Source organism: Barbus barbus (assembly GCF_936440315.1).
Source record: "Barbus barbus genome assembly, chromosome: 42".
In the NCBI taxonomy this organism is placed as follows: Eukaryota; Metazoa; Chordata; class Actinopteri; order Cypriniformes; family Cyprinidae; genus Barbus; species Barbus barbus.
In genome coordinates, this window is record NC_136720.1 from 6,266,531 (window position 1) to 6,294,365 (window position 27,835).

Consider the following 27,835-nt stretch of genomic DNA (forward strand, 5'->3'; position numbering starts at 1 on the left):
ATTAATATATGTGGTTACTATGATTAATCAGTTAAGTAATATAAAAAAAAAAAAAAAAAAAAAACCAAGCAAGAGTCGTTCTCTTGTTACTCTTTTAACAATGTTTAGCACCATGAAGAACATATTTATCCTGAAATAGTTGGAGTTTAGGGTTCTTTGTGTTTCAAATCTAGCTGTTAAAGCCACCTGATTTTTGATTTTCTGGCGCTCAACCATCCAACTACAAAGACTAAACACTCTCTCAGCAGGTCAATGATTTAATTTTTAAAATATCTATACATTTCAACTTTCGAATGGTTTCCTATCAATCATGTCTTTTTTAGGACCGTTCTCTCCTCTTCAATAAATAACAGGGAAACAAGGATATTGGATACTCTCTCACACATACGTTAAAGCTTTAAGGTTTTTTATCCCACTTTTCTTTTTACCGTTGTAAATGTAATAAAAATATCCCATAATTAATAATTCTTTATAACACTATTTAGGTCCTATAAGACTTTCAACACAGCACTTAACTGATTAATCTTCTTTATGGATGATTTCATTTGTTAACATAAGTTAAAACAAACTAACAATGAACAGCACTTCTAAAGCATTTATTAACCTTAGTTGTTCTCAGTATTTAATGTAGTAAATGCACTGTGAACTAAAATTAACATGGACATTTTGATGGACATCAAAGCTTTTCATGGCATCATTACTCCAGTCTTTAGTGTGACATGATCCTTCAGAAATTATGCTAAAATGATTTGGTGCTCAAGAAACATTTTTTTAGTGTTATCAATGTTGAAAACAGTTGTCCAGCTTATTTTTTTATTGTGCACACTGTGATACATTTCTAGGATTCTTTGATATTTAGGATTCAATCATTTAGTTCATAAACGGTTTGGTTGTATAAACACCTTAAAGTTGCTGCTTGCTTTGCTTCTTATAAAAAGAAATGTTGCCACAATCAAAGCCAGCGGAATAACATGCATTTTAAGAACGATTACAAGAAAAAGAAAAGAAAAAGTTCAAAAATAATACTCATGCTCTTCTGTTTGTTGTTCCTGTTTAATGTTATGAAGAAAAGCAATTATAAATGAAACTAGTTGAGTTTTCCTAAATTATTATTAACATATATGGTAGAGGTGACAGTAGTGGCTGAGAATGAGTGAACATAGATAGAGGCAATCACCCAAACATCTATGCATTTATCTAAGCTGTTCAATAAAGACATTGTTCCTACATATATAGTTAATAGTCATAATAAATACAGGCGAATAATGTACCACACGTCAAACATTCAAGCAACAACTGTACAGATTTCCAACAGATTAAATACAAAACATACATTTGCTGAATTGTAGTGTTACATTTAAATATACCATTATACACTTAGTGAATAAAGAAAATAAAAAAGGTGCACATCTAACACCGAAATCCAAAAACCAACATATGCTATGATCGGTTCAAGTAATCATTCAATACACTATTTAATCAGGCTACAATCACCATGAATTAAGCTCAAAAGGGTCCTGCCCTCTAACAATAATTATAAAACTGGAATTTAAAAACTCTTTAAAAAAAAAAACTGCAATACACAGCAATAAAACAGAAACTAATTTTAAGCAACATTCCAGGAAGGCGTTCATAAATTGGATGATCTGAGGGAGAGATCTGTGACAAATCTAAAACAAATTTGATTTGGTTTCCATATCCAAGCTTTAGAAATGACCACACTGCCATTTCGTGATCCTTTTGTTCAGACAGTGTTTACTAGAGTAATGAGTCGGATCATTTGTGAAATTTGGTTTTCATGTTAATAAAAGAAAAAACATTTTCTGCCTGTCTGAACAATGCCTTGATATGGAGTGGCCAGACTAAATGTGAGGTTTCTGTTGCTGAAAACTAAATTCTAAAACAGAAGGTGAATTCACAAATACGATGTCTGTATTTTCAAAATGTCCTATTTTTCTATTCAGATTCAGGCAAAGGAAGTCCATCTCAGATCTGATGTGTTCGAGCTTGACTGTCCCGGCACAAAGAGCGGATTTCATGGTAAATGAGTGGAATGATAAAGAGTATACTGCACCCTGTCTGTGGATGAGAGAAAGACAAATTTTAAAGTGTTTTCTCTGCTCATATTTCAGAACACGGACTTAGACTTTAGAGTAGATGCTACATTTGAAGGTGAAGAGCAATTTTTTTTAATGTTCTTTTATTTTATGCGTTTTATTTTAAATATAGTATACCAAGGTTTGGCACAGTTTTCTTTCTTGTGTTGATGTATTTTCTGTTGAAATATTGTGCCCTTAATTTTAGTTATATTACATTATATGATTAGCTGCTTGCTAGTAAATGGTAAATTGTAAAGAAGGGAGGGACATTCTTATTCTAGAGACCATTTGACTGCAGAGCAGGATAAGTCATTAATATTTTAGGTCTGTTTACTGATTTAAATATTTAGTTTGGTGAAGCTAATTACACAAAAATGATACACTTTACATTGACTGTGCTTTGCCCCATTTTCCTTCATGTCAAATTCAATGTTCACTGAATACTTTGTCCACTGAAAATATGTGCGTTTAATGTTTCACTGGCTGAATTTGTGCTGTTGCATCACAATTAACCTACCATAATTATGAAGAAATAGAAGACGCACATCCATCCTAATTTGCTCTCGATAAGCGATACCAGATACTACAAAAGAGACATTTTTAAATTAATACTTACACATGAAATAATAATGTTATAAAAAAAAAACATACACAATGAACATGATTTGCATACAACTTGCACAGTGCATATTTCAGAGTGAAAAAGATAATAGAGTGAAGTAGGGTTTTGATTTTATTCCTTCTGCATCACTAGATCATGAAAATTGGGCTATGACATTCATAATCATAATGAATATGCTTTTGTATTAATTATTAAAGTGGCATAAAGATTACTGTGGACTTTATTAGCCCCACAGACACAAATAGATCTTGTATGTCGTTAAATGGTTTAAAACCAAAGAAAACTATTTAAAGCATGCTTTTGGAAGAGAGCATTACCTGTCCCCCCGCCGCTCCAATGCTTCCTGTGCCGTCCACTATTCCCGTGACGGTGGCCAAAGCCGCCTGACTATTCTGCACTGCGTCCTGTCGACCCAAATCTGCAGAGATTGCTGAACTGATCATGTTTGATGGGCCCCCGATAAGGAAACCTGAAACAAATTATAAAAATATTCAAATGATAGTTACTTCTCATTCCTGTTTAGGAAACCACTATGGACTGAGTTCATAGTTATAATTTTTTTAAATCATATTATAATGGGTCACCTGTTGTTGCTAGAAGAGCTCCATTTACCAGCTGGTTATTTGGAGAGTCTGAGGAAAGTAAAAAAAATTGAAACCAGAAATGTATGCTGCTTTCATGTCTCAAAAAGCCAGAAAGGGTACTCAGAATTTCTAGACAACATGATTTAGTCTGTAAACTCACGGCTGTATCCCACTAATGCTCCCATGGCCAGCAGCAAACTGATCGCTAACACAGGAGCTCGCTTTCCCAAAAGATCTGAGATCAAGCCTTGTACTGTTCCTCCTGGAAGAGATTGCATTCCGCACATGAGCAAAATCTTTACACTGTGATTGCAAACTACCTCAGGAAGAAATGTAGTGTCTAAAGGTCTCAGCATACTCACAGCAAAAATCATTTTTTTTGTTTTGTTTTTTATTACTGCTAACAATTGGTCAGAAGCTGCCCAAATATTTGCAGGCCGTGTTTTAGAGAAGCATATAAATGTGAAATGAGAAAAAGTAACTCCTGTCTGTTACGCAAAACACTGGACCAATGGCAGTAAGTTCAGAGCCGTTTCATACCACCAAAACAACTAAGTTTTGTTCTTTCCTTTTTTTTATATATCAAATCAAGCATTAAACAAGGCAAAGGCAAAATGTCTTGTTTTAGGAAAAAATTATTTTATTAAGTTCTATATATTGTAATGTATTAAAAAGTGTAATATTAAAGAGTTTAATCAATTGAAGGGTTCAATCCAAGTATTCAATCTGTTTTGTATGGTTTAAGAATGCATTTCTGTTTTCCAACAAAATCTCACATAAGCGGATTTAAATAGACTTCATATAACTATAGAAATGAATGTAAGTTGAGCAGGAGATACAGAGCAATCAATATCATTCACAACGTCCTGACTAGCATGCACTGCAATCAGGTTGACTTGTGTGTCATTTTGTGTAGAATAGCTGAATTGAAGAAAAAGTTGAAGATTTATTTTATACACTACCAGTGAAAAGTTAGTATGCTGATTTGCTGCTCAATTTTTTTTTATTTTTTTATTTATTATTATTATCATCATCAATATTTAAAACAGTTGAGTAAACTTTTTCAGGATTCTTTGATGAATAGAAATATAAAAAGATCAGCATTTATCTGAAATAAAACACTTTTGTAACATTATACACGGACTATAGATACTGCTTTGGATGCGACAAGTTCAGGGAGTCCCGTACATTGTTCGGTTCCGGTAGAGCCTGTGCAGCAGGGCAACTGGGTGACTGTGAGGCGGCCTAGTCGCGGGTCAAAACACCACTCTTCCGTTCCGATCAAAACATCAAACAGGTTCTCCCCACTCAGTGACGCACCCACTGAGGAACCTGATGAAAGTGGTCTAGTTATTGGCGATTCTATTGTACGGAACGTGAAAATAGAGATACCAGCCACCATAGTCCAATGTTTACCGGGAGCCAGAGCGCCTGATAAAAGTGAAGTGACATTCAGCCAAGTATGGTGACCCATACTCGGAATTCTTGCTCTGCATTTAACCCATCCAACGTGCACACACACAGCAGTGAACACACACACACCGTGAACATACACCCGGAGCAGTGGGCAGCCATTTTATGCTGCAGCGCCCGGGGAGCAGTTGGGGGTTCGGTGCCTTGCTCAAGGGCACCTCAGTCGTGGTATTGAGGGTGGAGAGAGCGCTGGACATTCACTCCCCCCACCTACAATTCCTGCCGGCCGGAGACTCGAACCCGCAACCTTCGGATTATAAGTCCGACTCTCTAACCATTAGGCCACGACTTCAGAAAATAACTAAAATATAATAAAATAACTAACTACATAATACTATTATTGTTAGAAATTTCAACAATATAAAATGGAAATAAATACATTTATACATTAAAAAATTTAATTAAAACAATAATAAGTAAACAATAAATAAACAATTATCTCCTGGCCTGAGGAGAACTGGCCCCCCGACTGAGCCAAAAGTGTTTTTTTTTTCCATTCGGTCACAGAGGGAGTTTTGATTCCTTGCCGCTGTCGCCTCTGGCTTGCTCAGTTGGGGACACTTAATTTCTAGTGATTATTGTCAATTTGATTTCACAGATACAATTTAAACTAAACTGATCTAGACAATGACATCTCTGAACTCAATAATGAAATGCCTTTACTGAAAATTGAGCGTTTAATCTTATTTTTATACATTACTGACACTCTATCCTCCAATATGATACTGTTACGTGCTTTGACACAATCTGTATTGTTAAAAGCTCTATATAAATAAAGGTGACTTGACTATACCATTCAAAAGCTTGGAGTCAGTATATTTAAATCATTACAGGTGCTGGTCATAAAATTAGAATATCATGAAAAAGTTGATTTATTTCAGTAATACCATTCAAAAAGTGAAACTTGTATATTAGATTCATTCATTACACACAGACTGATATATTTCAAATGTTCAAAAGTCCTGTTGGAAAATGAAATGTGCATCTCCATAAAGTTGGTCGGCAGCAGGAAGCATGAAGTGCTCTAAAACTTCCTGGTAGACGGCTGCGTTGACCTTGGACCTCAGAAAACACAATGGACCAACACCAGCAGATGACATGGCACCCCAAACCATCAATGACTGTGGAAACTTTACACTGGACCTCAAGCAACGTGGATTATGTGCCTCTCCTCTCTTCCTCCAGACTCTGGGACCTTGATTTCCAAAGGAAATGCAAAATTTACTTTCATCAGAGAACATAACTTTGGACCACTCAGCAGCAGTCCAGTCAAGACGCTTCTGACGCTGTCTCTTGTTCAAGAGTGGCTTGACACAAGGAATGCGACAGCTGAAACCCACGTCTTGCATACGTCTGTGCGTGGTGGTTCTTGAAGCACTGAATCCAGCTGCAGCCCACTCTTTGTGAATCTCCCCCACATTTTTGTTTCACAATTCTTTTCCAGTGTGCGGTTATCCCTATTGCTTGTACAATTTTTCTACAACATCTTGTCCTTCCCTTCGCCTCTCTATTAATATGCTTGGACACAGAGCTCTGTGAACAGCCAGCCTCTTTAGCAATGACCTTTTGTGTCTTGCCCTCCTTGTGCAAGGTGTCAATGGTCGTCTTTTGGACAACTGTCAAGTCAGCAGTCTTCCCCATGATTGTGTAGCCTACAGAACTAGACTGAGAGACCATTTAAAGGCTTTTGCAGGTGTTTTGAGTTAATTAGCTGATTAGAGTGTGGCACCAGGTGTCTTCAATATTGAACATTTTCACAATATTCAAATTTTCTGGAATACTGAATTTGTGATTTTCATTAGTTGTCAGTTATAATCATTATTAAAGGAAATTAAAGGAAATAAACATTTGAAATATATCAGTCTGTGTGTAATGAATGAATCTAATATACAAGTTTCACTTTTTGAATGGTATTACTGAAATAAATCAACTTTTTCATGATATTCTAATTTTATGACCAGCACCTGTATATATTTATTATGAAATTATAGAAATTAATACTTTTATTAAGCAGTGATGCATTAATTGATCAAAAGTGCTGATAAAGACATTTATAATGTTACAAAATATTTCTATTTCAGATAAATGCTATTCTTCTGAACTCTCTTTTCATCAAAGAAACCTAAACTAAATTCTACTCAGTTGTTTTTAACAATAATAACAAATGTTTTTTGTTTGTTTTTTTTTGAGCAAATCAGAATATTAGAGTGATTTCCGAAGGATCATGTGACTGGAGTAATGATGCTAAAATTCAGCTTTGAAATCACAGGAATAAATTGCATTTTAAAATATATTCAAATAGAAAGCAGTTATTATAAATAGTAAAAATATTTCACAATACTACTGCTTTTGCTGTATTTTGGATCAAAGAAATACAGGCTTGGTGAGACAGGGAATTCTTTATATATATAAAAACAAAAAAAAAAACAGTCAAACGTTTTTGGACTGCAAGATTTTTAGTGTATGTTGCTTTTATTTATGACTAATCGTGTGCATAGTATGAGTTTGGGTAAGTTAATTAGCCTGCTAAGGTAAAGTGCTTCAGTTTTCCAGTGTTTATTCACCTCTCAGCTTCACACAGCTAAAATATTACTGCCTATGATTGGATTATTTGAAACTACATTTACAATATAAGCATTTACTTTAAAATCATTGCTTGTATTGTTAATATCTAACCTGTTTTTTTTGTCATCTGTATGTTTCTATTAAAATTGTCTAATTATAGTCATGATGTGCATTTGTTGTTTCATCTTTGTTAATGACCATTTTCACCAGTATTTGTGTTTTTGATCTTTTGATTGGCTTGTTTCTTAATTGAACAAAAAAAAAAAAAACTTAATTGGTAACGTCTGGTTAGAACCAAACTGGGTACTAACCAACAATGCCTCCCACATCATACCACACAGACAGCCGGTCGGCCTGAACCTCCTTCCAGCCGAAGTTGTTGCTGAGATAAAATGGCAGCCAGAAGAAGAAAGAGTAGTTGACCAGCTTCAGACATGCATAAGACAGAGAATACTGCAGGAGACAGACAATAAATAAATCTCAAATCTAGTCGACAATAGTGGTCCATCACTAGTATGCAAGTAAGGAAGTGTTTAAATGGACACTGACAGGAATGACTCCTGGCAGGCTGAAGGCCTGGAGAAAGCCTATGGCTTTGGGCTGCGGTTCAGGCTCCTCATCCTGCTGCTGTATGGAGTATTCATCACATAACTCATCTTCATCATCACTTATCAGAGGACGCTGACTGTCAGAGTCTCTTGTCACTGATCTCAGACCTGTCTCAGAGTAGTCACTTAGTCCTTAAAAAAAGACCAACAGATGAAAACAATCTTGAACACTTAGTGTAAACACTATTATACACTATGATATATTATATACTTATAAGAAATTAGAAATGAAAATAAAATGCACAAATCTTTTTTTTTTTTTCCAAATGTAAGGAACAAGGCCTATGAATCATTGCAGACTATAGATCTGTTCACATTAAGACAAATGTTTGGTGCATTAATTCAGAATGCACATTTTAATTTGAATGAATGACTGTTTTGATTGACACAGACATTCACATGCTGTCACTGTGACAGATATTTTACAGAGGTGTTCTAATCCCTTTTCTATTGCACTGCAAGAATAATGGCTAACCAATACGATTTGTGCATTTGGTTACTTAAAACTATGACTTGGTCTTCGAGCTCACAATTACACTATTTTGCTAAATGACAGTGAACAGCAGAGGAAGAACCCAAAACCAGGTCTCTTTTATCTGTACTTTTGTATTTGCTGTTGTTAAAAAAAACACTACTGCAAATACAAAAACTGTACAAAGATGAACTCACCAATTTCTTTTGGGGATGTAAGCAGGCCAAAAAACACCACTACACCACCTGCAAACTGCACCACTGATGTCACGAGAAAAGCATACTGAAACAAAAACACACAAACACTTATCAACATTGTTTATGCAAACTAGCTAGCAATCCCCTCGCCAAAGGAAAACCCTCACACCAACAGTTTTGCATACAGTGGGGGAAAAAATTATTTGATCCCCTGCTGATTTTGTATGTTTGCCCACTGACAAAGAAATGATCAGTCTATAATTTTTATGGTAGGTTTATTTGAACAGTGAGAGACAGAATAACAAAAACATTCCAGAAAAACGCATTTCAAAAAAGTTATAAATTGATTTGCATTTTAATGAGTCAAATAAGTATTTGATCCACTATCAATCAGCAAGATTTCTGGCTCCCAGGTGTCTTATACAGGTAAAGAGCTGAGATTAGGAGCACTCTCTTAAATCTGCTCCTAATCTCAGTTTGTTACCTGTATAAAAGACAACCTGTCCACAGAAGTAATCAATCAATCAGATTCCAAACTCTGCACCATGGCCAAGACCAAAGAGCTGTCCAAGGATGTCAGGGACAAGATTGTAGACCTACACAAGGCTGGAATGGGCTACAAAACCATCGCCAAGCAGCTTGGTGAGAAGTTGACAACAGTTGGTACGATTATTCACAAATGGAAGAAACACAAAATAACTGTCAATCTCCCTCGGACTGGGGCTCCATGCAAGATCTCACCTCGTGGAGTTTCAATGATCATGAGAACGGTGAGGAATCAGCCCAGAACTACACGGGAGTATATCTTGTCAGTGATCTCAAGGCAGCTGGGACCATAGTCACCTTGAAAACAATTGGTAACACACTATGCCGTGAAGGACTGAAATCCTGCAGCGCCTGCAAGGTCCCCCTGCTCAAGAAAACACATGTACAGGCCCGTCTGAAGTTTGCCAATGATTCAGAGGAGAACTAGGCGAAAGTTTTGTAGTCAGATGAGACCAAAATCGAGCTCTTTGGCATCAACTCAACTCGCAGTGTTTGGAGGAGGAATGCTGCCTAAAACACCATCCCCACCGTCAAACATGGAGGTGGAAACATTATGCTTAGGAGGTGTTTTTCTGCGAAGGGGACAGATCAACTGCACCACATCAAAGGGACGATGGACGGGGCACTGAAAATGGGTCGTGGATGGGTATTCCAGCATGACAATGACCCAAAACACACAGCCAAGGCAAAAAAGGAGTGGCTCAAGAAGAAGCACATTAAGGTCCTGGTGTTAAGGTTTCTATCAGTCATAGAAAATCAGCCTCGAAACCTTAATGACTTGGAGAGGATCTGCAAAGAGGAGTGGGACAAAATCCCTCCTGAGATGTGTGCAAACCTGGTGGCCAACTACAAGAAACGTCTGACCTCTGTGATTGCCAACAAAGGTTTTGCCACCAAGTACTAAGTCATGTTTTGCGAAGGGGTCAAATACTTATTTTACTCATTAAAATGCAAATAAATTTATAACTTTTTTAAAATGAGTTTTTCTAGATTTTTTTGTTGTTATTCTGTCTCTCACTGTTCAAATAAACCTATCATTAAAATTATAGACTGATCATTTCTTTGTCAGTGGGCAAATTTACAAAATCATAAAATCATCAGGGGATCAAATAATTTTTCTCCCCACTGTGTGTGTAAAAAAAAAAAAAAAAAAAAAAAATAATATATATATATATATATATATATATATATATATATATATATATATATATATATATATATATATATATATATAGTATTACATTATCATTTTCATTACATTGTTTAGCATGTTGTTTATTAATCTGGTTTTCACACAGGAGCGTTAAATGATGTGTTTCAGTAAGAATGATGTCCCTCTCACCTCATAGCCGTACTTCAGGACACTGGAGGCAAGAAATGCACCCAGAATGTTCCCCACGGACGCACATGCACTCCAAAGTCCAAAAACAAAGCCTCGCCTGGCAGAGAGAAGATATATGCAGGAATCAGAGAGAAAGGAAGAATAGAAAGGAGGCCGATTTGTGCAGGTGCAAAAATATACAGCACAGTGTCATATCAGCACATTTAGCACCTGATTAAACTGGATCAAGGATGATTAGTGAAAAGAAAATGCAGATAATTTTACGCTAAAATACTGTATGCAAAAAAACAATAACAAATAATATTAATAATCCCACACTACATACTGACACCTACCCAGATTTTCCAAACCAGTTGCCCATGATGGCTACAACACAAGGCCATACTGTAGACTGGAGCAGTCCATTTATCACCCACAAGATGCAGTAAAAGTACACATTATAAAAGTGAAGCCACTCTGTCAAAGTGCCAAACACAAATTCCTAAAGAGAAGAGAGAGTGAATGTAAATAAAGACAGGAATTCACAGATTATTATTATTATTGCTAATTTACATAGGTTCACTCAATGCTGTGTCAGTATTGGAAGCTACTGGAACACCATCCAGATGTGATGATTGCCTAAAGCCCGTACATAATGATGACCATTTATTGGCTAATGGTGCATCATTTGGGCCCCTCATATCATGCATTCTACCAGTTTGGGACAGGCTAAATTTGAAAACTGTCTCATTTGATTTGTTAATTCTATGATTTGTTTCTGAGTAGTAATGGCTTGGGCAAGTCCTTTTAAGGCACTGATTATCAGAGGTGGGGGACTCGAGTCACATGACTTGACTCGAGTCGCAAATTTAAGGACTTGTGACTTGCTTGACTAAATAAAGAAAATGACTTGACTTGAATTTGAGATCCATTGACTTGAGACTTGACCTTCATGACTCGGCTAGGTTTGACTTTATAACAAACTCTAATTATTATTATAAATCATTGCGACATAATTTGGTTAACAAAATGCTAGCCACTAAACCAACGGCAGAAGTGATCCGAGTCTGCGCAGTTCATGACACTGCACGAGCACAGGAACACAGCGCGCCAAATACAGGGAGCAAGAGAATCTTCCGAGATGTTTGGATTAACTCTTCGAAAGTGTATGCATTTGCAAAGCCAGGACGTCACAACTTCATAAAGGAAAGGTATGTAAGCTTGTTCGTTATTTGAAAACAGCATTGGTCTTAAAATTCAGCTTAGGTCTGTCATTAAATTAAAGTGATTATAAATTATTAATATTGTGTTTGTAATTAACAACGTTTTTTTCAAACAAATTTCGCTGGCGTTTGCCTCTCAAAACAGTGCTTTAGTGTCAAGTATCCTTCTTTGTAAATCAATATATGGAATTGTACCACAGAAACCAGTGTTTTATCGATTAGTGATATTTCTCTTGAACGCAAAATGGCCCTAGTATGAGTTTTTATATTTATAACATACGATATTTAGTCATATTTTCAGCATGGCTGAGAACAGTTCCGTTCAGCCCACAGCTAGAGTTACGAGCGTCTCTAAGAAACACACTGAATCCTGAACGAATCAAGGGATTTGAATGAATCGGCTGAGTGATACAGTGGCCCATTCTTGCTTGTTCATGAACAAATCAACTGTTTTGAATTAATCAGTTCAATGAACACTTCTGTGATAAAGCAGTGATTTGCCACCAATTACTGGCGGAATTAATGTAGGTAAAGTAGGTCTATCATTTAATTTCATATTTCTATATTCATTTTTTTGTTTGTTTTTTCTTTAACAGAAAACAAAAACAAAACAAAGCCCTTACAATCTGACTTTGCTGCAGTTGGAATTGAACTGCTGGTTCGTCTGGCCAGAGGAGAACTGGCCCCCCGACTGATCCTGGTTTCTCCCAAGGTTTTTTTCTCCATTCTGTCACCGATGGAGCTTTGGTTCCTTGCCGCTGTCGCCTCTGGCTTGCTTAGTTGGGGACACTTCATTTCCAGCGATATCGTTGACCTGATTGCACAGACACTATTTAAATTGAACTGAGCTGGATGATGACATCACTGAATTCAATAATGAAAATTGAGTGTTTAATCTCGTCATTTTACATTATTGACACACTATTTTCCTATTTTGATATTGTGCAGTTGCTTTGACACAATTTGCATTGTTAAAAGCGCTATATAAATAAAGGTGACTTGACCTGTACTGTGACTTGAGACTTGAACATGTGTGACTTGCCCTCACCTCTGCTGATTATGTGGCGCCTCAAAGGGCAGTGTTAGCGCCATCAGCCAATCAACAGTGTTGTGCAAGTTACTTCCAAACTGTAATACATTACAGATTACTTGTTACTGTTATTTTATTACAATATTACGGTCTCAGAATTGTAATGCGTTACATGACTCCTGTATTACATTTACATTTATTCATTTAGCTGACGCTTTTATCCAAAGCGACTTACAATTGCTGTATATGTCAGAGGTCGCACGCCTCTGGAGCAACTAGGGGTTAAGTGTCTTGCTCAGGGACACATTGGTGTCTCACAGTGGATTCGAACCCGGGTCTCTCACACCAAAGGCATGTGTCTTATCCACTGCGCCATCACCACCCATTTACTTTTGAGTTACTTTCACCAAAATATCTACAGAAGTAGAACTTAACATTCTAAAATGACAAAATGTGCTAGAGCCCTGCCCTAATGGCAAAGTGTTTATATTTCATTCCGGCTTTTTATTAAGTTAATTTAGAAAAAAACGTTTGGAGCATTTTTTTGTTCATTAAACAAGGTTTTTCTTTCTTAAAGTAACAACCAAGCAGCCAGCGGCAGACCGGCAGGCTGATCATAGCTTATGTTTGATCAATTTAGCCTTCTCAAATCATCATGACTTGCCTAAAATAAAATCTATAGATATACTAAAACAGTTCAAGCATATAACAATGTTTAAACGTTAAACCTAGATAAATGTGCGCTGCATCCAGTAGTTTGTGCAGAGAGTGGGAGATAAAACGCAGGACAACGAGGCACCAGCGCAATCAATTACAATTTTTTTTCAATGGAAACAACTTACGCCATAATTTTTTTTTTGCTCATAAAGGTAAGAGTAATACATCATTCGTAACTGTAAAGGGTCTACTTTTATTTGTGTGCACTCACAATATCAATAAAACATCGTGCTTTTATCTTGAACAGGAGCACTTCACAAAAATGAACCGAAAGTCAGTGAATACATGCCTCACAGACATGATAAATATAGCTATAGAAAGCATTAAAATTACTAAACGAAATAAATAAAAACGAAAACAAAAACTATTTAATACAATCGTTATCCGTGAAGATGCACTTCTCTCTAAAGGCGCATCTAACAAGGAGATGGCGAATCCTTACTATTTCCCCCAGACACATTCATGGTAATTACTTTTGCTGGGACTTTTGCTTTATTGTGTGTATTTGAACGCAGAACTCTTCAGCTGTGCATCTTTTGGTAGATTGCGCTGGTCATTATGTAAATGATCTGACTGTGTCTGTGTTCTTTAATGTGTGCATTGTTAGTAAATCAGCCACAGGATTTTCCCTCCCATCGGTGCTTTTATGGAATTGCGCTCTACCGCTAATTTGCCAAGTTTAGTAAATCTGGCCCTTGGTTCTGGAAGTATTTTACCATAGGCAGTCTTCATTAAAGATTTGTAAACCATGAACTGATCTAACCAGCTATGAGGTGAAACAATTTTACAGACTTTGATCTGAAGCAAAAAAAAATTAAATTGAAAATAATAAAAAAAAAAAAAATGAGCAAGACCATAGACAAACAGTTAAAGAGTTCTTTTGCAATTAGCTTTTTTCGATTGGTGGGGATTTCATAGGGATTCAGAATCATGGATAATGTACACTCTAAAAAATGCTGGGTTAAATACAACCCAGCGCTGGGTAAAATATGGACAAACCCAGCGACTGGGTTAAACATTTAACCCAACTGTTGGTTGAAAACAACCCAGCATTTTTTAGAGTGCAGTTTTTACCAGGAATTCACCCGATTATTTAAAAAATACGTTTAAATAAAATAATAAATTATGAAAAAAATTATGAAGTGAAGTGTCGTGACATACGGCCAAGTATGGTGACCCATACTCGGAATTTGTGCTCTGCATTTAACCCATCCAAAGTGCACACACCGTGAACACTAGGGCTGCAACGATTAGTCGACATTATCGACAACGTCGACAATAAAAAATTGTCGACAAATATTTTTGTTGTCGAGTAGTCGTTTGATCTCACATGACCTAATGTTAGAGCCTGCAATACTGTGGTTTCACCAGTGTGGCACTGTAGCGCAAGACTGTAGTTCAGCCCTCCTGGATGCATTCAAGAGAAGAAGACAGCACTTCAGAGAAAATGCATCCGAACTTGAGCAGCGTTTGGATGAATATGTTAATATATATTGCGCGCTTTCGTCTCAGTAACTAAATAAACACAACAAAAACTGACAGCAGTGTGAAAGCAGCAGTTAAAAATGCATCTGATTACAACGATGTGGATGTTTGCATGAGCTCTGCTTTTCAGTAATGTAACGTTACTCCAGTAATGTCCGGTCACATCATGTTTATTTATATAGCACTTTATGCAATAGATAGCCTTAATTCAAGCATCTTTACGGTATTAAACATGAAAAACCAGAGCCAGTGTCGCTTTCAGTTAGAATTACAACTTGATTTTTGATATAAAGCAGCTCTCCAGTGTGGAGCTAGCAAATGATTAAATATTTTTATTAGTGGGAAAAACAATTGTTTCATTAAAGTGACAGTTTGGTTTACAGAGACCAAAGCTTGATCTAGCTAAGGACTGTTTTGATTATCATAACCCTATAAGGTTTTTTAAGATATGTTGTGAATAAAATAGTTTATCCAAAGCGTCGTATCGCATACCTTTATTTTGTTTATTATCTATATTACTAACAAAAGGAGAAGTTAGGCAGAACGTGTCATTCAGTTTCTTTTTCATGTAGCTAATTAAATGGTGAGAGCGATTGAGAATAGCGAATGGTGAGAATAGAGCTTTCATTTTGTGTGCCAAATACATCTATTTGTATAAGGAATTGGTAACACTTTACAATAAGGTATCATTTATTAACATTAGTTAATGTATTAATTAACATCAATGAACTATGCATTTATTACATTTAACTTAATCTTTGTTAATGTTGGTTAATAAAAAACAGTCCATGTTAACTAATGTTAAATAATGAACCTTATTGTAAAGTGTTGCCAATTAATTGTTTAATAATTGTAATTACATAATATGCTTTTCTAAAGCTGAAGTGACCTTTATGTTAGAATATGTATAACTTAATATTTTAACTAATCGCAAAAGCTGAATAATCAGTCTACTGATTAATCAGTGGAATAATCGATGATTAGTCGATTAATCGTTCTAATAATCATTAAATTAATCGATTATCAAAATAATCGTTTGTTGCAGCCCTAGTGAACACACACCCGGAACAGTAATGAGGACTAATGGCTTCAACAAAAACATTTACCATTAATTAACAGCTATCGTTATCGTTTATAAGTTATCGTTACAAAACAATTCTCAATCAACCAATGGTATTTTTGCTTCCACCAACTGTTGCACTGTTCATATTTACTCTACATGGGTTTCAGTCAATCTTCACACCTGGAGGGTCTACCCATAGTACCTAGCTACTAATGCAGCATCTTGTTCCCTACTCAGGCAACCAGTGTTAACATATAGAAGATGTTTTCTTTATGTTATACTTTAATGCATTGAGCTCCACTTAAAAAAACATGAGATTAAATTAAGTTGAATCGATTCACAGCCCTAGTTACATATTTCAGTAGAATACCAACCGTGACAGCGGATCCACATAAACCAAAGGACAGAACATAGCGAAGGTTGAATCGATCGCCAATTACTCCACTGATATACAAACCCTGAAAGAAAAACAAACAAAACAAAACAAGACTAGAGTATTTTTTTTTTTAAGGGAACACTTAATCATCACAGTATAACAAAGTCAATTAAACTTCAGGGATATCAATTTGTCCGGTTAGGAAGCATAAGTTATTGTGAATCAGTTTCATGGCCACAGACAATTGCTCTCTCCTTATACTTCCTGACTGATTTGTCCCTAGTTTATTTTTTGTTAGGGTCCTTCTCAATACTTATAGCAAAAGGCAGTATCTGCAACTCAATCCGGTTGCACAGGTAGTCTAGCTCCTCCATAATGGCACTTCCATATGTGCCATTGTCAGGAGGTTTGGTGTCAACCAGCACAGACTCAAGAACAGGGCCGTAGAAGTGCAACAACCCATCAGCAGGACTGGTATCTGCTCCTCTGTGCAAGTTGGAACAGGAGGAGCACTGCCAAAGCCCTCAAAAATGAGGCTACTGGTGTTTATGGTTCTGACCAATCTGTCTGAAAGATTCCATGAGAGTGGCAAGGGCCCAACATTTTGCTCTAGGGGTGTCCCCGACTAAGGATTTTCATAGTTGAATCGGAATTTTAGAATCTTGCCAATAGTCGACTGATAGTCGAATCATATGTTTGGGGGCGGGGCAAAATACATTACCAAGAGTCAAGTCAGACATTCGACAGTCATAAGTACTGACGTTAACACACAGGGAAAATGTGTATCGGACGCCATATAAATAATATATACACGATATATATAAACTGGCTGAAATGTTTTGAAATCACTTGTACCCTACCTGATCGAAAAAAAAAAAATCCAGTCTTTCACTCTGCCTGTGTCAATTTGAGTCTTGAATTTAAGATTTAAATCCCTGCCCCAAAATGCTCCTCTGTAGGTCACGGATTATGGAATGTGAAATTTAAATCTATAGGGGTGGTTGGATTTATTTACGCACATTAAAATATTTATGTAAAGCTTCCTTCTTTTCAGATTCGTATTTACAGAATTATCTTAATAGGCTGTATATCAACTTTTTGGGAGAAAACCAGTAGTTCTATGTGAAATCAGACATTTCAGCACCCCCCTAGCCAAAATGGCATGATCATAACACCCTGCGAATATTTGACTGAGATTGGGAGTCGAATCAGGCTCCTCCTATCGAACCATCGAATCGTCGACTATTTGGGGTCACCCCTATTCTGCTCATAGCCCAGCACTGTAACAGAGTCTGGAGATGACATGGGGAATATTTTGCTGCCTACAACATCATCCAACATGACCGTTTTGGCAGTAGGTCAGTGATGGTCTGAGGAGGAACATCCTTGAAGGGACACACAGACCTCCACATACTAGCCAAAGGTATACACACTAGGTACAGGGATGAATTCCCCAGAGCCACTCTCAGACCTTACGTTGGTGCAGTGTGCCCTGGGTTCCTCCTAGTGCATGACAATGCTGGCCTCATGTGGCACACACACACACACACACGCGCACGCGCACACATTTGAAAGGCTGCACTTTCCAGAGATCACATTTGTCAGTCACATATGTTATAAAATATTAATCATTTCATAAAAGTAACCATTAAAAAAACATACTATTATTCTGTGTGAGCCGGTTTACATTACTGTAATTTCTTTCTTACTTTGAATTGTAATAGTTACTTTTTTAAAGGGGTCATCGGATGCACATTTTTCCACAAGTTGATATGATTCTTTTGGGTCTTAATGAAAAGTCTTTACCTTGGCAAAAATTTCTCAATAGTAGTGTAAACAACACCCTTTTTACCTGGTCAAGTACTGTTCACAGCGATCCGTTTCGGTGGATGTCCCTTTAAATGCTAATGAGCTCTGCTCACCCAGCCCCTCTCTTCCGTGGGGTGACGAGGCATTCTCTGAGGCTGTAAACTTTAGCTGCATTTGTCATGGAACTGGCTAACTATCACATTATTAGAAAGGCGATTTGAAAAGATTCATTAAAAAAAAAAAAAAAAAAAAAAAAACTTAATTCTTCTGTAAGTGAATCTGGATCACAAATGATTTGCACGAACACAGACGCATTTAGATAGATCGGGGGCGCATTCCCTTCAAAACAAAAATAATCCTCTGCATCTTCAGTGGCTCAGATGTCGGGAGTAAATGACGACTGCTATATTCATTATTACATCCAACAACAAAACACCTCAATCGCTTAGGAGCCATTCTTGTCTAATCCTGCTCCAGCGTTGAAACAATGGCAGACTGTTTACAGATCACTCAGGGCGGGTCTGTGATAAAACGCCAGTGTCAATCAACAATCATTGGAGGGGCCTGTTCAGAACTATGCCACTCTGCCAAGAATCTGTGAATGGCTTGATCTGAGAAAGGAGTTATTTATGGGGATTTAAAACAAAACACTGGGTGGATTTTTTATCATTATAGGGTGGTTGTGTACACACACTTCCAAGACACATTTCAGTTTAAACAACATGTAAAAGTTCATTTTGCATTCGATGACCCCTTTAAAAAGGACATATCCTTGATGTATGCAGGCAAAAAAATTCTAATATTTTTTGTAAATATCACTCACCCCTACTGTCACAGTAATATTTTATGGTTCAATATGGTGCAGCAGCATTATGTGTCCATAACAGACCATCACTGTTCACCCACAACCCCCAAAGCTTGCTACACCTATTCCTGTTTTTAACTTACCACAGCATAAGAGAAGAGAAAGATTGAGTCCAGAGCACCCAGGAACAGCGTGGCCTCTCCCACATCAGCAAAAAGTTTGTTTTCCTCCCATGTCTAAAAATATAAACAAAAATAAGTGTGTAGCAACATTTTTAGATTATATTTTAAACTGAAAGGTGTACATTGGACTTAGCCTAAGTGTACAACTAGGCCTATATTGCTAGTTGTGAGAACGTTAATTTGTATTTTTGCCAAATAGAAAGAATATAGTGCTTGAAATACTGATGTAATGCTTGAGATGTCCTCTAATAGATTTAAAAATGGTGACCACAAAAATATTAATCTGAACGAAAATACTAACGTGAAATCTAATATTGATACAGTTTTGTGAGGTATTATTCATAAGACGAGTATCAGTATAGTATTTTGAGGATAAAATATTACAATACTTTGAATCAATGTTTCTCTCACCTCTACCTAGCTGAACACATTTTCTCCATAGCATGCAGTGACATAAGAATAATATTATTCCTATGATCGATTGCTTCTGTCTGTCCCTGTCTGTCATGCGTTTGCGATTGTAGCTCCATGTAGCTTCGCTTTTCTGTTGAATCTTACTTTCACTCTCTGTTGTTTAAAGTGATAATATATAACTTAATTACCACTATATTTCTGGTATTATCTATCAAACTAATTTGATCGTTCGCTTTTTAAAACCGTGAGTGCAGAGTGCGTGCAGCATGTTAGCATTCGTTAGCCGGTTAGCTTGTCACTCGCGTTCCATTCGCGCCTATTATTGTTTTCTTTTTTCTCGCTCCGTTTTTCATGGGTTCATCAAACAACAGTGGTAAGCAAATCATTCTTCAATCACGGTGAGTAATGGCTTCTTCTCCTGCTATTGTTGTTTGCACTGTTTGCCACACGTACAGTTTATCTCTCTCTGTCGGCGACGAGGGATTCACACGTGATAAATGCAGAGAAATAGTTAGGCTGACAGAGAAGATTTTAAAATTAGAGAAGCGCATCCAAACTTTAGTTGAGGACAGTAAGAATGTGAGGGCTGTAGATACAGCTTTGGATGCGGCTAGCTCAGGGAGTCCAGTACATTGTTCAGTTCCGGTAGAGCCTGTGCAGCAGGGCAACTGGGTGACTGTGAGGCGGCCTAGTCGCGGGTCAAAACACCACTCTTCCGTTCCAATCAAAACATCAAACAGAGAGGCGTGTGAACTTGCAAGTACGATGTCAGACACTGTAATATGCTCTGGTCCGCTCCCTGCTTACCGGGGTGATGAGATACATAGCAGACTGTCATCATTCAATGGCTGGATGTCTAAGTGGTGCCCGCAGAATAACATAGGTTTCATAGACAATTGGAAGAATTTTTGGGGCAGACCTGACCTGTTGAAAAGAGATGGTCTTCATCCCTCTTGGGATGGTGCCACTCTTCTCTCTAGAAATATGGCACATAGTCTTAGGGTGCTTTCACACCTGCCTCATTTAGTTCAGTTGAATCGTACTAGAGTTCGTTTTCCCTCTTGGTGCAGTTCGTTTGGGCAGGTGAGAATGCAGCAATCGCACTCGGGTGCGCACCAAACAAGCGTACTCTCGGCACGCTTTCAAACGAACCCTGGAGCGGTTCGTTTGTGGTGAGAACGCGATCCAATCTCAAACAGACCCAACTGCAAAACGAACTGCGCGTTTTTGGACTAAACCAGCTGCCGTAGTCAGCTACGCTGTGCGTTATAGGATGAGGAAGTGTTTGTTGACAGTTTGCAGTTTAGCATGGCAGGTCGCGGACAAACTTGGGGACTTTTCTTGGGGACCACTGGAATTTTGGGGACCATTGGAATTTTCACACACGCTCTTTCTGACCAATCGAAAAGCAGTTTAGGGAATGCGTTCACAGACACATCTAACCAACAAGTGAAGCGGATGTTGTCACGTGACTGCATTTTGGTTCGTTTCAGCTGGTTTTCTGCCCCAAAAAGTAAAGTGTACTGGACTCCCTGAGCTAGCCGCATCCAAAGCTGTATCTACAGCCCTCACATTCTTACTGTCCTCAACTAAAGTTTGGATGCGCTTCTGACAACTTGACTGTTTCGGATGCTCCCTCAACATCCCAGCCTCCACAGAACATCACATCTTCTCCTTTTCCTTCTACTTCTCCTTCCTTCTTTCCTTCAACACATACTCCTACTACTCCACCTCAACCCCAGTGCCACAAAGCTGTGTCTGAGCCCAGAAAGCAAAAAATTGATAAAGCTGCAGAGGCCATGCAGTATGCTGTGGGTTTCCTAAAAAAAAAGGCCTCCTCACCACACACAGGGATTTTAAATGATCTTGAGAGCTGTCTAGAAACTCTGCCTGACAACAAGGTGAAGAAGCTCAAAAGGCAGATAATTGAGCTGGCTCATGCTGTCCAAGATGAGGACTAGTATGTATATTAGTGTGTATATTAATCTGTAATTAATTATTAATTTTAATTTAATAATAATTAATTTATTTAATATAACAGTAATATATAATAATATAGTATATTAACTTATTTAATTTTGTATTTTATGTTTTACATTTGCAAAGGTGGCTGAAGTGAAAAATAATAAACAAAACAAAATGTATTTGATTTGTAGTGTTTCATTTATTATCATCTTCTTGTGTTCTGTACATTAAACAAATTGGTTGAGGTTGTGACAGTGTGGAGGAAGCATAAGAAGTTTTTTACTTAAGTAAAATTGTTGAAGCCAAGACAACAGTTAACAGCTGCAAATGTTTCCGCGTCCATCTTTTGCTGTGTCCGTCTCCTTGGCAACAGATTTGCTCCTCTCTGATTGGTTGTTGCCAACTGTCCGTTGCCCTAATTAGTTGCCCTGTGTCTCACCTGGTTGCCGGTTGACGGCAACATTGCCCAAAGTTGCCCGGCAACATTGCTCAAAATGTTGCCTCGTGTATCATCACCTTTAGAGTTCGTCCTTAACTAACTGGGGCCCAGGTCAGGAAGCAGACAGACTGGCTAAACCGACCGTCTGCTAGCCACGTCACGTCACAGAAGTAATTCTCAGCACATAGAGACTCTTTCACCTAGATATCACACTATAGAGACTGTGTCTGTTCCCCGAACTAGAAAATACAGAAAACATCTAAACCAAACTAAGAGTACAATTTAATTGATGTTCAACAAATAAAAACAGATATAATAAAGATAAGCAAATGATAAAGCTTGGCTTTTTGAATATTAGATCCCTTTCTACAAAAGCACTTTTTGTAAGTGATATGATCACTTAGGGCTGGACAATAATTCAATATCAATATGTATCGCGATATAATTTTTCTCAATAACGGTGATATGATTTTTAAACATTTCCGATATTTCGATATACAGCGTTTCCCATACATTTATTTATTTGTGGTGTTTGACTTTGTTGAATAAACATGAGCACTGCACGTTTCAAAATCAAAACGCGGCGCGGGTGATTTATATGAATGTATCTCTGAAGAGAACCGACTGTCTTCAGAATAGTTTTGATGACATTTTCATTTTATCTGATAAATTAGCGTTCATGAGCGGAGCTGCTTAGATTACAGCCATTACTGAGGAAACCACTAGCTCTACCACTCTCAAAGCGCCTCTTACTGGCAGAGAATCAGATTGCATTTTCAATAATAAGCCAGTCTCCGGCAACATGCTTTCGTTGTTACTCAATATTTATTTTATTTTTTTTTTGGGTGAAGAAATGATAGAAATTAATAATTTTATTTAGCAAGGATGCTTTAAATTGATCAAAAGTGATGATAAAGACATTTACAACTTGTTACAAATATGGTTGAATCATTACTTCTACTACAAAAGACTACTTTATAAATAATCTTTCTGACTTATCTCAATTCCTCAGCATATCCAATAGCTCAGAACAACTTGATGATATAACAGAAACTACTGACTCTCACTTTTCTAGCACTTTAGATACGGTTGCTTATAACGCTTAAGGAAGATTAAGGAAAAAAGTCCAACACCGTGGTATAATGAGCACACTCGGGCCCTAAAGAGAGTAGCCTGGAAAATGGAGCTCTGCTGGAGAAAAACAAAATTAGAGGTATTTCGTATTGCTTGGCGGGAAAGTACCCTATCCTACAGAAAAGCATTAAAAACTGCTAGATCTGCTTATTTTACGTCTCTTTTAGAAGAAAACAAACACAACCCCAAGTATTTATTTAATACAGTGGCTAAATTAACAAAAAATATAACTTCAGCAGGTGCAGACATTACCCAGCAGCACAGTAGTAATGACTTTATGAACTACTTTACTTCCAAGATCGAAACCATTAGAGATAAAATTGTAACCATGCAGCTGTAAGCCACAGTATCGCACCAGATAGTGCACTATAGATCCCCTGAGGAACAATTCCACTCATTCTCTTCTATTGGAAATTAAGATTTGTATAAACTTGTTAAATCATCTAAACCAACAACCTGTATTGTAGACCCTGTTCCATCTAAGCTCCTAAAAGAGGTGCTTCCAGAAGTAATAGGTCCTCTTCTGAATATTATTAACTCACCATTGTCATTAGGATATATCCCAAAAACCTTCAAACTGGCTGTTATTAAGCCTCTCATTAAAAAACCCAACTTGACCCCAAAGAATTAATTAATAACAGACCGATCTCGAATCTCCCTTTTCTGTCAAAGATATTAGAAAAGGTAGTATCATCACAACTATGTTCCTTCTTAGAGAAAAATTATATATGTGAGGATTTCCAGTCAGGTTTTATACCATATCATAGTACTGAGACTGCTCTCATTAGAGTTACAAACGACCTGCTTTTATCATCTGATCGTGGTTGTATCTCTCTATTAGTGCTACTGGATCTTAGTGCCTCGTTTGACACTATCGACCACAACATTCTTTTAAATAGACTAGAAAATTATTTTGGCATTAGAGGAAGTCCACTGGCATGGTTCAAATCGTACTTAACTGACCGCCATCAATTCGTGGCAGTAAATGACGAGGTATCATACCAATCACAAGTCCCTTACTTTTCATGCTTTACATGTTACCCTTGGGAGATATCATTACGAAACATGGTGTTAGCTTTCACTGTTATGCTGATGATACCCAGCTCTATATTTCTTCACCACCTGATGAAACTTACCAATTTGCAAAACTAACAGCATGTATAGTTGATATCAAAAACTGGATGACTATGAAAAGTACAGGTAGATGGAACACCTGCTAGGCATTGCTGCCGGTCGCACCTCCTCCGGTGCCCACGAGTCAGCTGCAGGGTCATCAGCCAGGAACCACCATTCATCAACGTTTCACTCCTTTAAATTTCTTACTGCTAAATTCTGAAAAAGCAGGTGTTGTTAATTATTGGCCCAAAAACCTAGATCACTGTCTAATACTTGATGGCTGCTCTGTAAATTCTTCGTCGTCAGTTAGGAACCTAGGTGTACTTTTTGATAGCAATCTTTCATTTGTAAAACTGCATTTTTCCATCTTAAAAATATAATCTAAATTACGACCTATGCTCTCAATGTCAAATGCAGAAACATTAATTCATGCATTCATGACCTCGAGGCTAGATTATTGTAATGCTTTATTGTGGGTGGTTGCTCACATTACGACCTATGCTCTCAATGTCAAATGCAGAAACATTAATTCATGCATTCATGACCTCGAGGCTAGATTATTGTAATGCTTTATTGTGGGTGGTTGCTCTGCACGTTTAATAAACAAACTCCAGCTGGTTCAAAATGCAGCAGCTAGAGTTCTTACTAGAACCAGGAAGTATGACCACATTAGCCCGGTTCTGTCAACACTGCACTGGCTCCCTATTAAAGATCGTATACATTTTAAGATCTTGCTAATTACCTATAATGCCCTGAATGGTTTGGCACCTCAGTATTTGAGTGAGCTCTTATAGCATTATAGTCCTTCACGTCCGCTGCGATCTCAAAACTCTGGCCATTTGATAATACCTAGAATATCAAAATCAACTGCGGGCGGGAGATCGTTTTCCTATTTAGCGCCCAAACTCTGGAACAATCTACCTAACACTGTTCGGGAAGCAGACACACTCTGTCAGTTTAAATCTAGATTAAAGACCCATCTCTTTAACCTGGTTTACACATAATACACTATCGCATTTCTATAATTCAAATCCGTTAAAGGATTGTTAGGCTGCATTTATTAGGTCAACCGGAACCGGGAACACTTCCCAAAACACCTGATGTACTTGTTACATTGTTGGAAGAATGGCATCTACGCTAATATTAGTCTGTTTCTAATAGACTGTATCCAGATCAGATGGTGGATCAGCACCTAGAGATGACCTCTACAGCCAGGACACCTAGATGAGCCCCAGAGACCGATCCCCAGTGAAGACCCTGTCTCCAAGACAGCCATCGGGACAAGACCACAGGAACCAGATGAGTCCTTTGCACAATCTGATTATGCTCTAGCCTAGATTTAAACTGCTGATTTTGTCTGGCCAGAGGAGAATGACACTATTTCAACAAACTATTTCCCCGTCTAAATACTGTAAAGCTGATATAAAGCCACCCAGCTTTATATCAAGCCGATGTAAAGCTGCTTTGACACAATTTGCATTGTTAAAAGTGCTATACAAATAATATTGACTTGACTTGCTCGGTTTTTAATAAGATCATAGTCCGGCCCCACTTTATATTAGGTGTCTTTAAATACTATGTGGGGAGGGTTTTGTTGTATGGATAGGTTTAAGGGGTAATTACAGATGACAGTTTTTTCAAATATAAGTACAATGTAAAAACATGTATGTACATAATAAATGCATTGTAACAAATGATTAATTTAAATGTAAGATCATAGTAGTTAAGGACAATGATCCATATTCCAAAAACGTAAACCTTAAAATAAAAAATGTGAAAGCCTTTATACAGACAGAGTACATTTTTGTTACACTAAAAGAGGCAGTCTATTTCTCTTCTGGGTTTTTAAGATCTGAGATCAGGCTTTCAAGCCTGTAAAAAAAAAAAAAAATCTTAAGAAAAATACATAGATTAAAAATGTATTACTGGTGAATAATAATAATCTCATTCCTACTATCATATCTATGAGGCTAGGGAAAATGTTACTCCTTTAGGTAGAAAGGTAAAAAAAAAAAAATATATAAAAGTTATACAGAGAATGGACAGTCTGTATTATATCCTTACCTCCCCAGGAGACAAAGATGAAGTGCTGTTGTTCTGCTGGAATGCTGACGGTGTCCACTGTGCTGAGATGCTCACTTTCACATTACTGAAAGTCTTACGGGACGAGTGAAGCAGAACGTAGCTGGATAGAGAGTGGATGTTATTAACTACACCAAGTCACTTCATTTAAACTTCAAAATCATAGGGCACCAACAGGAATACAAAGCAAACGTTTCAAAGAACTTGGCACACGTATTTTAAACTACATTTTCTTTTCTTTTTAAAGCATTTTTTTAAATTCAATTCAAGTTTATTTGTATAGCGTTTTTTTCGATACAAATCGTTGCAAAGCAGCTCTACAGGAATTTAAGTTTCCACAATATATTTATATATTGCAGAACCTTAATATAATTAACTTATGGCAAAATTTGGTAATTCTGTATTACCAATTCTGTATAATTTTTTTCTATTTCTTTATCATGAATACTCTTATACGCTGCCTTGCGAAAGTGTTCACACCCATTCACTTTTCCCCACATTGCAACCTTATGCTAAAATGCTTAAAGTTTTTTCTCCACTAATTTTTTACATGCCCCACCCCATAATGACAAATTCAAAATGTGTAATAATGTAAATAATTACACTGGATAACTATTCAAACCAAATCTTGTTGCCGTCTTTGCAATGTTTCTACACTTTAACTGCAAAAAGCAAAAATCAAATCATGAGGTCAAACGAACCACCTGCAGAGCTCAGAAACAGATATTGGGAAGACTACAAACATTTTTTTATTTGGATGATGCTACATTACAACCAATTAAAACCTTCTAGGTTCCTGTATAACAGCTAGATGAATCATATAACATTTCAAGTCAGCTATTTAAATGACACAGAACTTTGTGCTACATGTCATCTAAGATCAAAGATGGCAAACAAGACAAAGTTCAATATTCTTATTATGTAACGTTACAGTAAAACACTGGCTAGCATATGTTAGTAATCCATGAATGTAAAGCATGTGACTAATTTTTTCAACACCTATGGACCTACAAAAACACTCTTAGCCAACACTGGGGCCACAATAATAAAGAAAAGCTAGCTAGATATGCTCAGAAACATAGCCAGACACGGATTACCATGATAAGAACGGAAGGCGGTAGAAACAGGACAGCATACCTGAAGAACGTGAGGAGGAAGGCTAGCAGGTGATGATAGGTATAGGGGGGCCACATTATATGGGTCTGGATCAAGAGGGGGAGGAAGTGGAGGATCTGAAGTCTTCAGGACACTCTACTGCACCATCTACAAACACTGCACATCCAATCACTGTAACATCTATCCATCGACAAATGAATCCGCGTTCTTACTGTGGCACTTTAATACTCATCAACAAATGAATATACATTTACAGTCGTCCACAGATACGATAATAGGAAGCATTAATACTCACCGTTTAAATCATTTGCTGCTATTTCATCTGACTGGGAAATATCGCCATTATTTTCCGATGCTAAACGCGTAAACACGGACGTCACTCGGATGTTGCA

General features: G+C 37.2%; 1 protein-coding gene across 4 annotated transcripts; it reads right to left on the bottom strand.

Moving 5' to 3' along the window:
• Positions 1 to 800: 800 nt before the first annotated feature.
• Positions 801 to 27,834, bottom strand: LOC306861576 (sugar phosphate exchanger 3-like). Of its 4 annotated transcripts, none has more exons than XM_079403937.1 (15): positions 27,739 to 27,834; positions 27,465 to 27,590; positions 26,310 to 26,430; positions 19,139 to 19,231; positions 16,380 to 16,463; positions 10,844 to 10,989; positions 10,509 to 10,605; positions 8,621 to 8,705; positions 7,893 to 8,083; positions 7,655 to 7,796; positions 3,466 to 3,567; positions 3,306 to 3,353; positions 3,039 to 3,190; positions 2,617 to 2,682; positions 801 to 2,079 (listed from the first exon to the last, which is right to left on the bottom strand). In XM_079403937.1, exons 2-15 carry the CDS (start codon positions 27,518 to 27,520, stop codon positions 1,987 to 1,989), a joined length of 1,476 nt encoding a protein of 491 aa, XP_079260063.1. In that variant the 5' UTR covers positions 27,521 to 27,590; positions 27,739 to 27,834; the 3' UTR covers positions 801 to 1,986. The 4 variants fall into 4 exon arrangements, with proteins under 4 accessions (XP_079260063.1, XP_079260062.1, XP_079260065.1 ...); XM_079403936.1 differs by having other exon boundaries at positions 27,465 to 27,599; positions 27,739 to 27,831; XM_079403939.1 differs by having other exon boundaries at positions 27,465 to 27,529; positions 27,739 to 27,808.
• Between the last annotated feature and the right edge of the window lies 1 nt (position 27,835).